Source organism: Lethenteron reissneri, chromosome 70 (genome assembly GCF_015708825.2).
Source record: "Lethenteron reissneri isolate LAM-NWPU_2019-01 chromosome 70, ASM1570882v1, whole genome shotgun sequence".
Lineage (NCBI taxonomy): Eukaryota > Metazoa > Chordata > Hyperoartia > Petromyzontiformes > Petromyzontidae > Lethenteron > Lethenteron reissneri.
The window spans coordinates 3,168,771-3,183,945 of NC_083848.1; the positions used below are offsets into that span (position 1 = coordinate 3,168,771).

At 52.8% G+C, this 15,175-nt stretch overlaps 1 protein-coding gene across 1 annotated transcript in view; it reads left to right on the forward strand.

Moving 5' to 3' along the window:
* The window catches only part of LOC133361005 (retinoblastoma-associated protein-like), a 77,104-nt gene that overhangs the window by 46,519 nt on the left and 15,410 nt on the right, over positions 1 to 15,175 (forward strand). The window contains exons 14-17 of the mRNA XM_061579888.1: positions 230 to 286; positions 969 to 1,000; positions 3,197 to 3,279; positions 9,058 to 9,164. Of these exons, the coding sequence (XP_061435872.1) occupies positions 230 to 286; positions 969 to 1,000; positions 3,197 to 3,279; positions 9,058 to 9,164 (279 nt within the window). The remainder of the gene's footprint in view (positions 1 to 229; positions 287 to 968; positions 1,001 to 3,196; positions 3,280 to 9,057; positions 9,165 to 15,175) is intronic.

Here is a 15,175-nt window from a genome sequence, read left to right on the forward strand (position 1 = left end):
ATATTACAATACACACTATATTACACGACATTCTACACACTACAAATCAATATCCAAATGAGATGGGGTCTCTTTGTTGAGCTATTATTTGTGACTGCCAGCTCGCTTGCGAAAAGTAAATTAAATAACTCGGCGGGGCCTTTGCCTGCGAGGATGGAGATGTTTCCGTGTTGTATTTCTAAATAAATATTCTGATGCTGTTAAAGGTGTACAATCTTTGTCTTTGCAGCGTTTAGGCCTTGCCGTGCGTCTCTACTACCGCGTTATGGAGGCCATCCTGAAATCGGTACGTGGCGTGCGTCCGTGTGCGTCAACAGTTTGTAATTTAAGTGCCATGCGGAGAGGGCGCGTGTGTGGCACAGTTTTGGCGCCGGCTGTCGTAGTGGCGGTGGTCGTGTCGCTACAGTTGTCTGCGGTGAGTGGCGGTACAAACAGCGACGCTGCTGCTGCTACTACTGCTGCTGCTGCTACTGCTGCTGCTACTGCTGCTGCTACTACTGATGTTGCTGCTGCTGCTACTACTACTGCTGCTGCTGCTACTACTGATGTTGCTGCTGCTGCTACTACTACTGCTGCTGCTGCTACTACTGCTGCTACTGCTGCTAGTGCTGCTGCTACTGCTGCTACTGCTGCTACTACTGCTGCTGCTGCTACTGCTGCTGCTACTGCTGCTGCTGCTACTACTGCTGCTAGTGGTGCTGCTGCTACTACTGCTGTTGCTGCTAGTGTTGCTACTACTACTGCTGCTGCTACTGCTGATGCTGCTGCTACTACTGCTGCTGCTACTGCTGCTGCTGCTAGTGCTGCTACTACTGCTGCTGCTACTGCTACTACTGCCACACCACCCACCACACCGACCACCACATCGCCCACCATCGCCGCAGCCTCACCGGACGTGCGCTTCGTAAACGGCCGGGAACGATGTTGCTTTGAACCGTTGCGTTGTCCCCCTCCGTTGCTCCCCTCAGGAGGAAGAGCGGCTGAACATTCAAGATTTCAGGTGGGAGGGAACCCACAGTCGGGATTAACGCCATCCAACCACAAATCAAACGTTGCATTTGTGCACTCGACTGTGTCGGTAGCCACTATAGGTTGCGTGGAACCTGCTTAGATTTTAATCCTGTTTCATTTAATGTTTACGCCTTGCGAGTATGTAAACATGTACGCTCTGTCTGTCCTGTAACGCTGCATGTTGTTTTTAGAAGGGCGGGGTGGGGGGGGTCAGACATTTGTGACGATGTGTGACGAGGGGGGGGGGTGAGAAATGTGACGTCACGTCAAAATGCGCAACTTTAAATAAATATAGACAACACGTTCTGCTTAATTAAATAGACGTTTTAATAAATGTTTTCTCCTACAACTTCAGAGTGCAGCGCCACATTAAATACACACTACAATGACAATAGTTTAAAGCGATTTGAAGCGTGTTTTATTTTTTGGGGGGGGGGGGGGGGCAGAGCTTTGTGATGTCATTTGAGGGAGGGGGGGGGTCTGACTTTTGTGACGCCGTGTGACGAGGGGGGGGGGGGTCAAAAATCGTCCAACATCGCGTGACGTCATGTATGGACGGCCCCTAACGCGAATTGGATACGTAACGCGTTATGAATGTATTATGGAACGCATTTTGTTACAACGCGGACGCGAATTGTATATACAGGTAGTTATTGCAAACATGATGCCTTGTATAAAGGTGTCAGTTTTTGTACCAGTTGAAAGGGTAAAAACCTATTACTATATTTTGTCACTGGTAAAGGAGGTCTCATAGTGTAAATGCTTACCCCGAGCTCTCAATACTCTGATAGTGCGCTGTCTTTAAGTTGTACGCCTTCTGGTGTCATCTGGTCCAACACCAATGGAGACTAGGCTCTAAGAAAAGCCGTCTCGGGTGTGGACCAATCAACTTCAAGGACAGTGCATATCATTATCATCATCAGAGTTGTTAATTTTTGTTTGCAATTTGACTGCTTGTGTTGTGGTTATTGCAAACATGATGCCTTGTATAAAGGTGTCAGTTTTTTGTACCAATTGAAAGGGTAAAAACCTACTACTATATTTTGTCACTGGTAAAGTAGATGTCTCATTGTGTAAAACGTTTAGTTTTAGTGACGGTGTGAACTACAGTGATACCTCGGTTCACGAACTTAATTCGTGAACTGATTCTGGTCGCGAACCGAATTGGTCGTGAACCCGAGGCACATTTCCCCACAGGGTTCAATGTAAATCCGGTTAATCCGTTCTGACCTTTTTTTTTGGTTTTTGAAGCACAAAAATATGAAACACATTACAATACACATGTGTACTGTACAGTATAGTAATGTATAAAGAGAGAACACTAACCTTGCTTGAGATGACTTCAGTAAGCACTCAAACGGGTGAACTGTACAATACAGTAAGTACAGTATTGTACAGTACTGTATGTGCTAAAAAGCACACCAGAAAGCAAAAAGTCACTGAAAGTGTCTTCAGTACTCACAGTACTTATTTCTGTGTCTCTTCTTCTCTCCACGATCTTCCTACAGGAAGTCACGACCATGTGACAGCCTGGAAATAGCATTAAAATGGCCGTGGCTCCTGTTCGTGAACCGGAGCATATTTTTAAATCCTTTATATTAAGTTCGCTTGCTTGCTTGCGTGCTTGCGTGCTTGCGTGCTTGCTTGCTTACGACCGTGCAAATCTTCGTTTTTTAACCCACTTCCCGTGATCCAATCGAGCTGACATTTTCCACACAGACTCGTTGTGCCAGACAATGAATGTTTGTGAAAAAAAATTCCCAAAATTTTACACTTTTTAGGCAAAAAAAAATTATTTTACATATATTTAAATAGAACGCATTCACGGCTTTGGCTGAACGTCACAGTGTAAGAGCCCCGAGCGTAACCCCTCCACAGGCCGTGGCGGAGTAGCGCAGTTGGTAGCGCCCTCGCTTCCCATGCCAAAGGTCGCGGGATCGATCCCCGCGTCCTCCACAGGCGAATATATTTTTAAATCCTTTATATTAAGTTCGCTGCCACGCATATGAAGGATTTATGGTGAAAAACTTTGTTTTTACGGCTTATACTTGTTATGAACTTTTCTGTTCATGAACCGAGTTGTTTGTGAACAGAAGCGTTCGTGAACCGAGGTATCACTGTACACCGCGCGTGCGTCAATCCGCTAATTTTCCTTCCTTTATGCCCCCCCACCACCCCCCCCCAGCACCCTATTGGGTATCGAAACCTTCCACGTGTCTCTCCTCGCCTGCTCGCTCGAGGTGGTCATGGCGACGTACAACAGCTCCTGTAAGTCCTCGCGGCTCCACTCAAAACTAAAGCGAGACATTTTTTCGAGATTTGAAGTTTTCCTGATTGCAAGCATCCATGCTTTTTGGTTTTTTCGGTAAAGTCGCGTAGGTGAGAAATTTAATAAATGAAACGGTTGTTTTTTGGCCGCGTTTGTCCCCCACGCTTGTGTTGCGCCCGAAACGTCGTGATTTAATTTAGTTGTTTTCATTTGGATTTCTTTTATTTTTTTAAATCCTTTATATTAAGTTCACTTGCTTGCGCGCTTACGACCGTGCAAATCTTTCAGTCGTTTTTTAACCCACTTCCCGTGATCCAATCGAGCTGACATTTTTCACGCAGACTCGTTGTGCGAGACAATTAATGTTCGTGAAAAAAATCTATTTTCCACATTTTTACACTTTTTAGGAAAAAATAAATGATATTTAATTACCAATTGCTTAATGGTGGCAGGCAATCATCTGACCCATAGGTGGCAGCCATCTCAAGCTAGAGGACGAGAGGACTCTAGCCGCCACGCATATAAAGGACTTCTAGTGAAAAACTTTGTTTTTACGGGTTAATTTTTACCTACGTGACTTTACCGACAAAAGCACAAAGTATAAACTACGAAACTCAACTCTTTACCAGGTGTAAAGCCACTCCGAGTTGCTACGGATCTATTTTTCAGAAGCGGTCTGTCCGTCACAAATCATAGTTCAATAAATCACCATCATCATCATTGTCATCGCGTGGACATTTAGAACAGCTAAATACACCAAACGCGTGACGTCGATTCTAAATGTGGAGGGAAAAACTACACTAAACTATCAACTATTTTTATTTTGCCGGGTAAGGAAGGCCCACTGAGCTTCTACGTAGCTCTATTTCAGAGGCGACCACCTGCCCGTCACCAGTGGCAACTCATCATCATCATCACGTGGAAATTGATAGCAGCCAAATATAGTGATAGGTTTTTGCCCTTTCAATTGGTACAAAAACTGACACCTTTATACAAGGCATCATGTTTGCAATAACCTCAACACAAGAAGTAAAAATGCAAACAAAAAGAAACAACTCTGATGATGATAATGATATGCACTGTCCTTGAAGTTGATTGGTCCACACCCGAGACAGCTTTTCTTTAGAGCCTAGTCTCCATTGGTGTTGGACCAGATGACGCCAAAATGCGTACAACTCAAAAACAGCGCACTATCAGAGTATTGAGAGCTCGGGGTAAGCATTTACACTATGAGACCTCCTTTACCAGTGGCAAAATATAGTAATAGGTTTTTACCTTTTCAATTGGTACAAAAACTGACACCTTTATACAAGGCATGTTTGCAATAACCTCAACACAAGAAGTCATGATGCCTTGTATAATGGTGTCAGATTTCGTACCGGTTAAAAGGGTAAAAACCTATTACTATATTTTGCCGCTGGTAAAGGAGGTCTCATAGTAGAGCAGCCAATAATAAACGCGTGGTGATGTCCATTCTGAATGTGGAGGGGAAATATACAGCAGCAGGCGTCAGGGGTTGGGATCGAACCCACGACCTCCTGCACTCGAGGCGAGGTTGTCAACATCTCCTAGCCACCGTGATGATGATGAGAGAGAGAGACGCAAACTCCAAATATACAGCAGTAGGCGTCAGGGGTTGGGATCGAACCCACGACCTCCTGCACTCGAGGCGAGGTTGTCAACATCTCCTAGCCACCGTGATGATGATGAGAGAGACACGCAAACTCCACCAAATATACAGCAGCAGGCGTTGTCAGGGTCGGGATCAAACCCACGGCCTCCTGCGTATCAGGCGAGGTAGTGAACATCTCCTAGCCACTGTGATGATGATGAGAGGGAGAAAGACACGCAAACTCCAAATATACAGCAGCAGGCATCGTCAGGGTCGGGATCGAACCCACGGCCTCCTGCGTATCAGGCGAGGTAGTGAACATCTCCTAGCTAACGTGATGATGATGAGAGGGAGAAAGACACGCAAACTCCAAATATACAGCAGCAGGCATCGTCAGGGTCGGGGTCGAACCCATGACCTCCTGTACACCAGGGTCGCAAACGGATACCCGTACCCGGCCGGGTATCGGGTAGGGTACGGGTATCGGGTACCCGGTTGCGACCTCTGCCGGCACCTCCCGCCCAGTGGCACGTGCCCGCTGCCGATGGCCTCGTGCGAGCGCGTGACCCCGTGGTGCGCGTGACCCCGTAGTGCGAGTGACCCCGTGGTGCGTGCGTGACCCCGTGGTGCGTGTGTGTGACCCCGTGGTGCTCGTGACCCCGTGGTGCTCGTGACCCCGTGGTGCGCGTGACCCCGTGGTGCGCGTGACCCCGTGGTGCGTGCATGACCCCGTGGTGCGTGCGTGACCCCGTGGTGCGCGTGACCCCGTGGTGCGTGCGACCCCGTGGTGCGTGTGACCCCGTGGTGCGCGTGACCCCGTGGTGCGTGTGACCCCGTGGTGCGCGTGACCCCGTGGTGCGCGTGACCCCGTGGTGCGCGTGACCCCGTGGTGCGCGTGACCCCGTGGTGCGCGTGACCCCGTGGTGCGTGTGACCCCGTGGTGCGCGTGACCCCGTGGTGCGCGTGACCCCGTGGTGCGCGTGACCCCGTGGTGCGCGTGACCCCGTGGTGCGTGTGACCCCGTGGTGCGCGTGACCCCGTGGTGCGCGTGACCCCGTGGTGCGTGCGACCCCGTGGTGCGTGCGACCCCGTGGTGCGCGTGACCCCGTGGTTGCGCGTGACCCCGTGGTGCGTGCGACCCCGTGGTGCGCGCGACCCCGTGGTGTGCGCGACCCCGTGGTGCGCGTGACCCCGTGGTGCGCGTGACCCCGTGGTGCGAGTGACCCCGTGGTGTGCGTGACCCCGTGGTGTGCGTGACCCGTGGTGCGAGTGACCCCGTGGTGTGCGTGACCCCATGGTGCGAGTGACCCCGTGGTGCGCGTGACCCCGTGGTGCGTGCGACCCCGTGGTGTGCGTGACCCCGTGGTGCGAGTGACCCCGTGGTGTGCGTGACCCCGTGGTGTGCGTGACCCCGTGGTGCGAGTGACCCCGTGGTGTGCGTGACCCCGTGGTGCGAGTGACCCCGTGGTGCGCGTGACCCCGTGGTGCGTGCGACCCCGTGGTGTGCGTGACCCCGTGGTGCGAGTGACCCCGTGGTGTGCGTGACCCCGTGGTGCGCGTGACCCCATGGTGCGCGTGACCCCGTGGTGCGAGTGACCCCGTGGTGTGCGTGACCCCGTGGTGTGCGTGACCCCGTGGTGCGCGTGACCCCGTGGTGTGCGTGACCCCGTGGTGCGTGCGTCCCCGTGGTGTGCGTGACCCCGTGGTGCGTGCGACCCCGTGGTGCGAGTGACCCCGTGGTGCGTGCTCGTTATTTTGGTGATTTCGAAAAGTTTTTCGGTTTGGCCATGTTTGTTTGTTGTAGTACAGAGTTAGACTGATGGCCTTAATCTAAGTTGTCTTGTGGTTGTTGTTGTTGTTGTTGTTTGTTGTAGTACAGAGTTAGACTGATGGCCTTAATCTAAGTTGTCTTGTGGTTGTTGTTGTTGTTGTTGTTTGTTGTAGTACAGAGTTAGACTGATGGCCTTAATCTAAGTTGTCTTGTGGTTGTTGTTGTTGTTTGTTTGTTGTAGTACAGAGTTAGACTGATGGCCTTAATCTAAGTTGTCTTGTGGTTGTTGTTGTTTGTTGTAGTACAGAGTTAGACTGATGGCCTTAATCTAAGTTGTCTTGTGGTTGTTGTTGTTGTTTGTTTGTTGTAGTACAGAGTTAGACTGATGGCCTTAATCTAAGTTGTCTTGTGGTTGTTGGTTGTTTGTTGTAGTACAGAGTTAGACTGAAGGCCTTAATCTAAGTTGTCTTGTGGTTGTTGTTGTTGTTTGTTTGTTGTAGTACAGAGTTAGACTGATGGCCTTAATCTAAGTTGTCTTGTGGTTGTTGTTGTTGTTTGTTGTAGTACAGAGTTAGACTGATGGCCTTAATCTAAGTTGTCTTGTGGTTGTTGTTGTTGTTGTTGTTTGTTGTAGTACAGAGTTAGACTGATGGCCTTAATCTAAGTTGTCTTGTGGTTGTTGTTGTTGTTGTTTGTTGTAGTACAGAGTTAGACTGATGGCCTAAATCTAAGTTGTCTTGTGGTTGTTGTTGTTGTTGTTGTTGTTTGTTGTAGTACAGAGTTAGACTGATGGCCTAAATCTAAGTTGTCTTGTGGTTGTTGTTGTTGTTGTTGTTGTTTGTTGTAGTACAGAGTTAGACTGATGGCCTAAATCTAAGTTGTCTTGTGGTTGTTGTTGTTGTTGTTTGTTGTAGTACAGAGTTAGACTGATGGCCTTAATCTAAGTTGTCTTGTGGTTGTTGTTGTTGTTGTTTGTTGTAGTACAGAGTTAGACTGATGGCCTAAATCTAAGTTGTCTTGTGGTTGTTGTTGTTGTTTGTTTGTTGTAGTACAGAGTTAGACTGATGGCCTTAATCTAAGTTGTCTTGTGGTTGTTGTTGTTGTTGTTTGTTGTAGTACAGAGTTAGACTGATGGCCTAAATCTAAGTTGTCTTGTGGTTGTTGTTGTTGTTTGTTTGTTGTAGTACAGAGTTAGACTGATGGCCTTAATCTAAGTTGTCTTGTGGTTGTTGTTGTTGTTTGTTGTAGTACAGAGTTAGACTGATGGCCTAAATCTAAGTTGTCTTGTGGTTGTTGTTGTTGTTGTTTGACTTGCATCCCACTGGGATTTTTGCACACAGCGTTGGTGTACGGTGCTTTTTCTGCAATATTTTGCTGTCTTTTTTTGGATTTTCTGTTTGCACTCGGTCACATATTCACTTTAAGATGTTTTCTTGTTTATGTTTTTGTTGTTTTGTTTGTTGCGGTTGCACCCGATTCAAGAGCCGAATGGCTCACAGGGCTACACCTAATCAATGAACTTGAACTTGAATATGAATTAAAAGTGTGCCGTACTTGGCCCTTCCCCCCCCTCTCCAACCATTATATATACGGAGTGGTAGCTCTTGCAATCTCTCATTTACTTGATACACCTGTCGTGGCTGTGACGGTTCCAGCTGTATCAAGTACTTGATATCAAGTATTTGATATCAAGTACTTGATACAGCTGATACAGCTGTCGTGGCTGTGACGGTTCCACCTGAAGACGGATGGCTTGCGTTGCCTCCGAAACGTCGTGATTTTTATTTTATTTTACTTTTATTAATTAAATTTTTTTTATCTACGTGACTTTACCGAAAAAACCTAAGAATACGGAAGCTTGTGTTGCCTTCGAAACGTCGTGATTTTTATTTTATTTTACTTTTATTAATTTAATTTTTTTTATCTACGTGACTTTACCGAAAAAACCTAAGAATACGGAAGCTTGTGTTGCCTCCGAAACGTCGTGATTTTTATTTTATTTTACTTTTATTAATTTAATTTTTTTTATCTACGTGACTTTACCGAAAAAACCTAAGAATACGGAAGCTTGTGTTGCCTCCGAAACGTCGTGATTTTTATTTTATTTTACTTTTATTAATTTAATTTTTTTTATCTACGTGACTTTACCGAAAAAACCTAAGAATACGGAAGCTTGTGTTGCCTTCGAAACGTCGTGATTTTTATTTTATTTTACTTTTATTAATTTAATTTTTTTTATCTACGTGACTTTACCGAAAAAACCTAAGAATACGGAAGCTTGTGTTGCCTCCGAAACGTCGTGATTTTTATTTTATTTTACTTTTATTAATTAAAATTTTTTATCTACGTGACTTTACCGAAAAAACCTTAGAATATGAATCCTTGAACTTGCAGGGAGTGGCTCTTGCGGGACGATGATCGGATCCCCGGAGGAGGCTGGTGGTGTCTCCTTCCCCTGGGTGCTGGGAGTCCTCTCGCTCTCGCCCTACAACTTCTACAAGGTAAAGTGGGCGGGGGGGGGGTGGTGGGGGGACTTGTATATGCGTACGTATGTCGTATAGGTGTACGTACGTTGCGTATGTGTGTGTATGGTGCATATGCATGCGTATGACGCATAGGTGTACGTGTTTTGCATAAGCGTACGTATGGTGCATATGTTTTCGTATGCCGCGTATGCGTGCGTATGTTGCGTGTGTGTGTGTATGTTGCGTATGTGTGTGTATGTGTGTGGGGAGCGGTAGTGTAGCGGTTAGCGCGCTGCGCTATGAACCTGGCGACCCGGGTTCGATTCCCGCTCACGGCTGACACCAGTGACGATTATCTGAACCGGTCCTGGGCCTCCCCTAGGTCGACTCAGCCTTAAATGAGTACCTGGTGCGGTGTGTAAACATCGCCACTAGGGAGACAAAGGCGGTCGGGCGTGGTGCTGGCCACCCACCCCCTCGTGTACCGTTCCGGCCTTCATAGGTGCTCGCTAACAGCACTTGCCCCTACAGTCTGTTCAGGCTATACGGGGGATCTTTGTCTTTGTTGCGTATGTGTGTGTGTTGTGTGTGTATGTTGTGTGTGTATGTGTGTGTGTGTGTATGTTGCGTATGTGTGTTGTGTGTGTGTGTTGTGTGTGTATGTTGTGTGTGTGTGTGTATGTTGCGTATGTGTGTTGTGTGTGTGTGTATGTGTATCTGTGTGTGTATGTTGTGTGTGTATGTTGTGTATGTGTGTGTGTGTGCGTATGTTGCGTATGTTGCGTGTGTGTGTGTGTATGCGTGCGTATGTTGTGTATGTGTGTGTGTATGTATGTGTGTGTGCGTGTGTGTGTATGTGTGTGTGCGTATGTTGCGTATGTGTGTGTGTGTATGTTGTGTATGTGTGTGTGTATGTGTGTGTATGTGTGTATGTGTGTGTATGTGTGTGTATGTTGTGTATGTGTGTGTGTATGTTGTGTATGTGTGTGTGTATGTGTGTGTGTGTATGTGTGTGTATGTTGTATGTTGTGTATGTGTGTATGCGTATGTAGTGTGTGTGTGTATGTGTGTGTGTGTGTATGTGTGTGTGTATGTGTGTGTATGTGGTGTGGTGTGTATGTGTGTGTGTGTGTGTATGTGTGTGTGTGTATGTGTGTGTATGTGTGTGTATGTATGTGTGTATGTGTGTGTGTGTATGTGTGTGTGTGTATGTGTGTGTGTGTATGTGTGTGTATGTGTGTGTATGTATGTGTGTGTATGTATGCGTATGTTGTGTATGTTGCGTCTACGCCCCCTGGGTGCTGGAGTCCCCTTCTTCAAGGTGGCGGCGACGCGCCCCACCGCAGCGGGGGAGGGTGGGGGGAGGTGTGTGTACGTTGAACTTTATTCGCACCGTACCCATCCACCCACTCACCCACCCACTCACCCACCCATCCACCCACTCACCCACCCACTCACCCACCCATCCACCCACCCACTCACCCACCCATCCACCCACCCATCCACCCACCCATCTACTCACCCATCCACCCACCCATCCACCCACTCACCCACCCACTCACCCACCCATCCACCCACCCACTCACCCACCCATCCACCCACCCATCCACCCACTCACCCACCCATCCACCCACCCATCCACCCATCCACCCACTCACCCACTCATTCATCCACTCACCCATCCATCCACCCGCAGACTCACCCACCCATCCACTCACCCACCCATCCACCCACCCATCCACCCACTCACCCACCCATCCACCCACTCACCCACCCATCCACCCACTCACCCCCCATCCACCCACCCACCCACCCATCCACTCACCCATCCACCCACCCATCCACCCACCCATCCACCCACCCACCCACCCATCCACCCACTCACCCACCCATCCACACACTCACCCACCCATCCACCCACTCACCCATCCACCCACTCCATCCCCATCCACCCACTCACCCACCCATCCACCCACTCACCACCCATCCACCCACTCACCCACACCATCCACCCCCTCACCCACCCATCCACCCACTCACCCACCCACCCACTCACCCATCCACCCATCCACCCACCCAACCACCCATCCACCCACCCATCCACCCACTCACACCACCCATCCACCCCTCACCCATCCACCCACTCACCCATCCCCCACTCACTCCACCCATCCACCCACCCACCCACCCATCCACCACTCACCCATCCACCCACCCACCCATCCACCCACCCACTCACCCACCCACCCACTCACTCACTCGCCGACCCACCCACTTACCCACCCACTCACCCACCCATCCACCCACTCACCCACCCACTCACCCACCCATCCACCCACCCATCTACTCCACCCATCCACCCACCCATCCACCCACTCACCCACCCATCCACCACCCATCCACCCACCCATCTACTCACCCATCCACCCACCCATCCACCACTCACCCACCCATCCACCACTCACCCACCCACCCATCCATCCACCCACCATCCAACCATCCACCCACCCATCCACTCAACCCACCACCCATCCACCCACTCACTCCACTCATTCATCCCACTCAACGCCACCCACTCACACCACCCATCCACCCACTACACCATCCATCCACCCACTCACCCACCCATCCACTCACCCACCCATCCACCCACCCATCCACGCCACTACTCACCACCCATCCACCCCACTCACCCACCCATCCACCCACTCACCAGCCCATCCACCCACTCACCCACCCCACCACACCCCGCACCCACCCATCCACTTCACCCATCCAACCCATCCATGCCCCCACCCAGCCACCCACCTTCACCCAGCCCATCCACCCACTCACCCACCCATCCACCCACTCAACCACCCACCACCCACTCACTCCATTCCCATCCCATCACCACTCACCCACCCATCCACCCACTCCCCACCCCTCCACCCACTCCCTCCACCCATCCACCCACTCCCCCCCCATCCACCCACTCACTCCACCCATCCACCCACTCACCCCCCATCCACCCACTCCCCACCCATCCACCCACTCACCACACCACCCACTCACCCATCCACCCATCCACCCCCCACCCACCCATCCACCCACCCATCCACCCACTCCCCACCATCCACCCACTCCCCATCCACCCACCACACCCATCCACCCATCCACCCACTCACCCACCCATCCACCCACCCACCCATCCACCCACTCACCCATCCACCTACTCACCCTCCACCCACCCATCCACCCACCCACTCACCCACCCACTCACTCACTCCCCACCCACTCACCCACCCATCCACCCACTCACCCACCCACTCACCCACCCATCCACCCACCCATCTACTCACCATCCCCCACCCATCCACCCACTCACCCACCCATCCCCCACCCATCCCCCCACCCATCTACTCACCCATCCCCCCCCATCCACCCACTCACCCACCCATCCACCCACTCACCCACCCACCCATCCATCCACCCACCCATCCACCCATCCACCCACCCATCCACTCACCCACCCACCCACCCATCCACCCACTCACCCACTCATTCATCCACTCACCCACCCACTCACCCACCCATCACCCACTCACCCCCCACCCCCCCACTCCCCACCCTCCACTCACCCACCCATCCACCCACCCATCCACCCTCACCCCCCATCCACCCACTCACCCACCCATCCACCCACTCCCCCCCATCCCCCCACTCACCCACCCCATCCACCCACTCACCCACCCATCCACTCCCCCATCCCCCACCCATCCACCCACCCATCCACCCACTCACCCACCCATCCACCCACTCACCCACCCATCCACCCACTCACCCCCCATCCACCACTCACCCATCCACCCACTCCCCATCCCCCATCCACCCACTCACCCACCCATCCACCCACTCACCCCACCCATCCACCCACTCACCACCCATCCACCCACTCACCCACCCATCCCCCACTCCACCCACCCACCACTCCACCCATCCACCCATCCACCACCCACCACCCACCCACTCACCCCCCATCCACCCACTCACCCATCCACCCACTCCCCATCCACCCATCCCCCACCACCCACCCATCCACCCACCCCCCACCCTCCACCCACTCACCCATCCACCTACTCACCCTCCACCCACCCATCCACCCCCCACCCACTCACCCACCCACCCACTCACTCACCCACCCACTCACCCACCCCTCACCAACCCATCCACCCACTCACCCACCCATCCACCCACTCACTCACCCATCCCTCACTCACCCATCCCTCCACTCCACTCCTCACCCCCCACCCACCACCCAATCCACCCCCACCCATCCACTCACTCACCCCCCTCCACCACTCATCCCCCACCCTCCACCCACTCACCCCCCATCCACTCACCCATCCACCCATCCCCCACTCACCCATCCACCCATCCACCCACTCATCCACCCACTCACCCACCCATCCACCCACTCACTCACACCACCCATCCACCCACTCCCCACCCACTCACTCACCCACACTCACCCACCCATCCACCCACTCATCCACCCACCCTCCCACCCACTCACCCACCCATCCATCCACCCACCCACCCACTCACCCACCCAGTCACCCATCCACCCCTCACCCACCCACTCACCCACCCATCCACCCACTCACCAACCCATCCACCCACTCACCCACCCATCCACCCACTCACCCACCCCACCACCCCCCACTCACCCACCCATCCATCCACTCACTCACCCACCCATCCCCCACTCCCCCCATCCATCCACCCACCCACCCACCATTCACCACCCACCCACCCACTCACCCACCCACTCACCCATCCACCCACTCACCCACCCACTCACTCACCCACTCACCCACCCATCTACCCCTCACCCCCCCCACCCACCCATCCACCCACTCACCAACCCATCCACCCACTCACCCCCCATCCCCCACTCACCCTCCCATCCATCCACTCACTCACTCACCCACCATCCACCCACCCCACCACCCATCACCCACTCCCCACCCATCCACCCCTCATTCATCCACCCACCCACTCACCCATCCACCCACTCACCCACCCATCCACCCACTCACCCACCCATCACCCATCCACCCATCACCCACCCATTCACCCACTCCACCCCCTCCACCCACTCACCCACCGATCCACCCACTTACCCACCCATCCACCCACTCACCCACCCATCCCCCACTCACCCACCCATCCACTCACTCACCCACCCATCCACCCACTCACCCACCTCCCTCACTCACCCACCCATCCACCCACTCACCCACCCCCCCATCCACCCACTCACCCACCCACCCACCCACTCACCCACCCACCCATCCACCCACTCACCCACCATCCACCCACTCACCCACCCATCCACCCACTCACCCACCCACTCACCCACCCATCCACCCACTCACCACCCACCATCCCCTCCCACCCACCCATCCACCCACTCACATCACCCACCCTCCACTCACTCACCACCCACCCACCCACCCACCACCCACCCATCCCCCACTCACCCACCCATCCCACCACTACACCATCCACTCCCCTCACACCACTCATCCCACCACTCACTCCACACCATACCCACTCACCCACCCACCCACTCCACCCACTCACCCACCCAACACCCCACTCACCCACCCACCCAATACCCACCCACGTCACCCACCACTCACCCACCAACTCCACCCTACTCACCCACCCACTCACCCACTCACCCACCCACTCACCCACCCACCCACCACCACCCACTCACTCACCCCCCCATCCATCCACTCACCCACCCACCCACTCACCCACCCACCCATCCACCCACTCACCCATCCACCTCCCACCCACCACCCTCCCACCCACTCACCCACCCATCCACCCACTCACTCACCCACTCACTCACCCACTCATCCACCCACTCACCCACCCACTCACCCACCCATTCACCCACCCATCCACCCACTCACCAACCCATCCACCCACTCACCCACCCATCCACCCACCCACTCACCCACCCATCCACCCACTCACCCACTCACCCACCC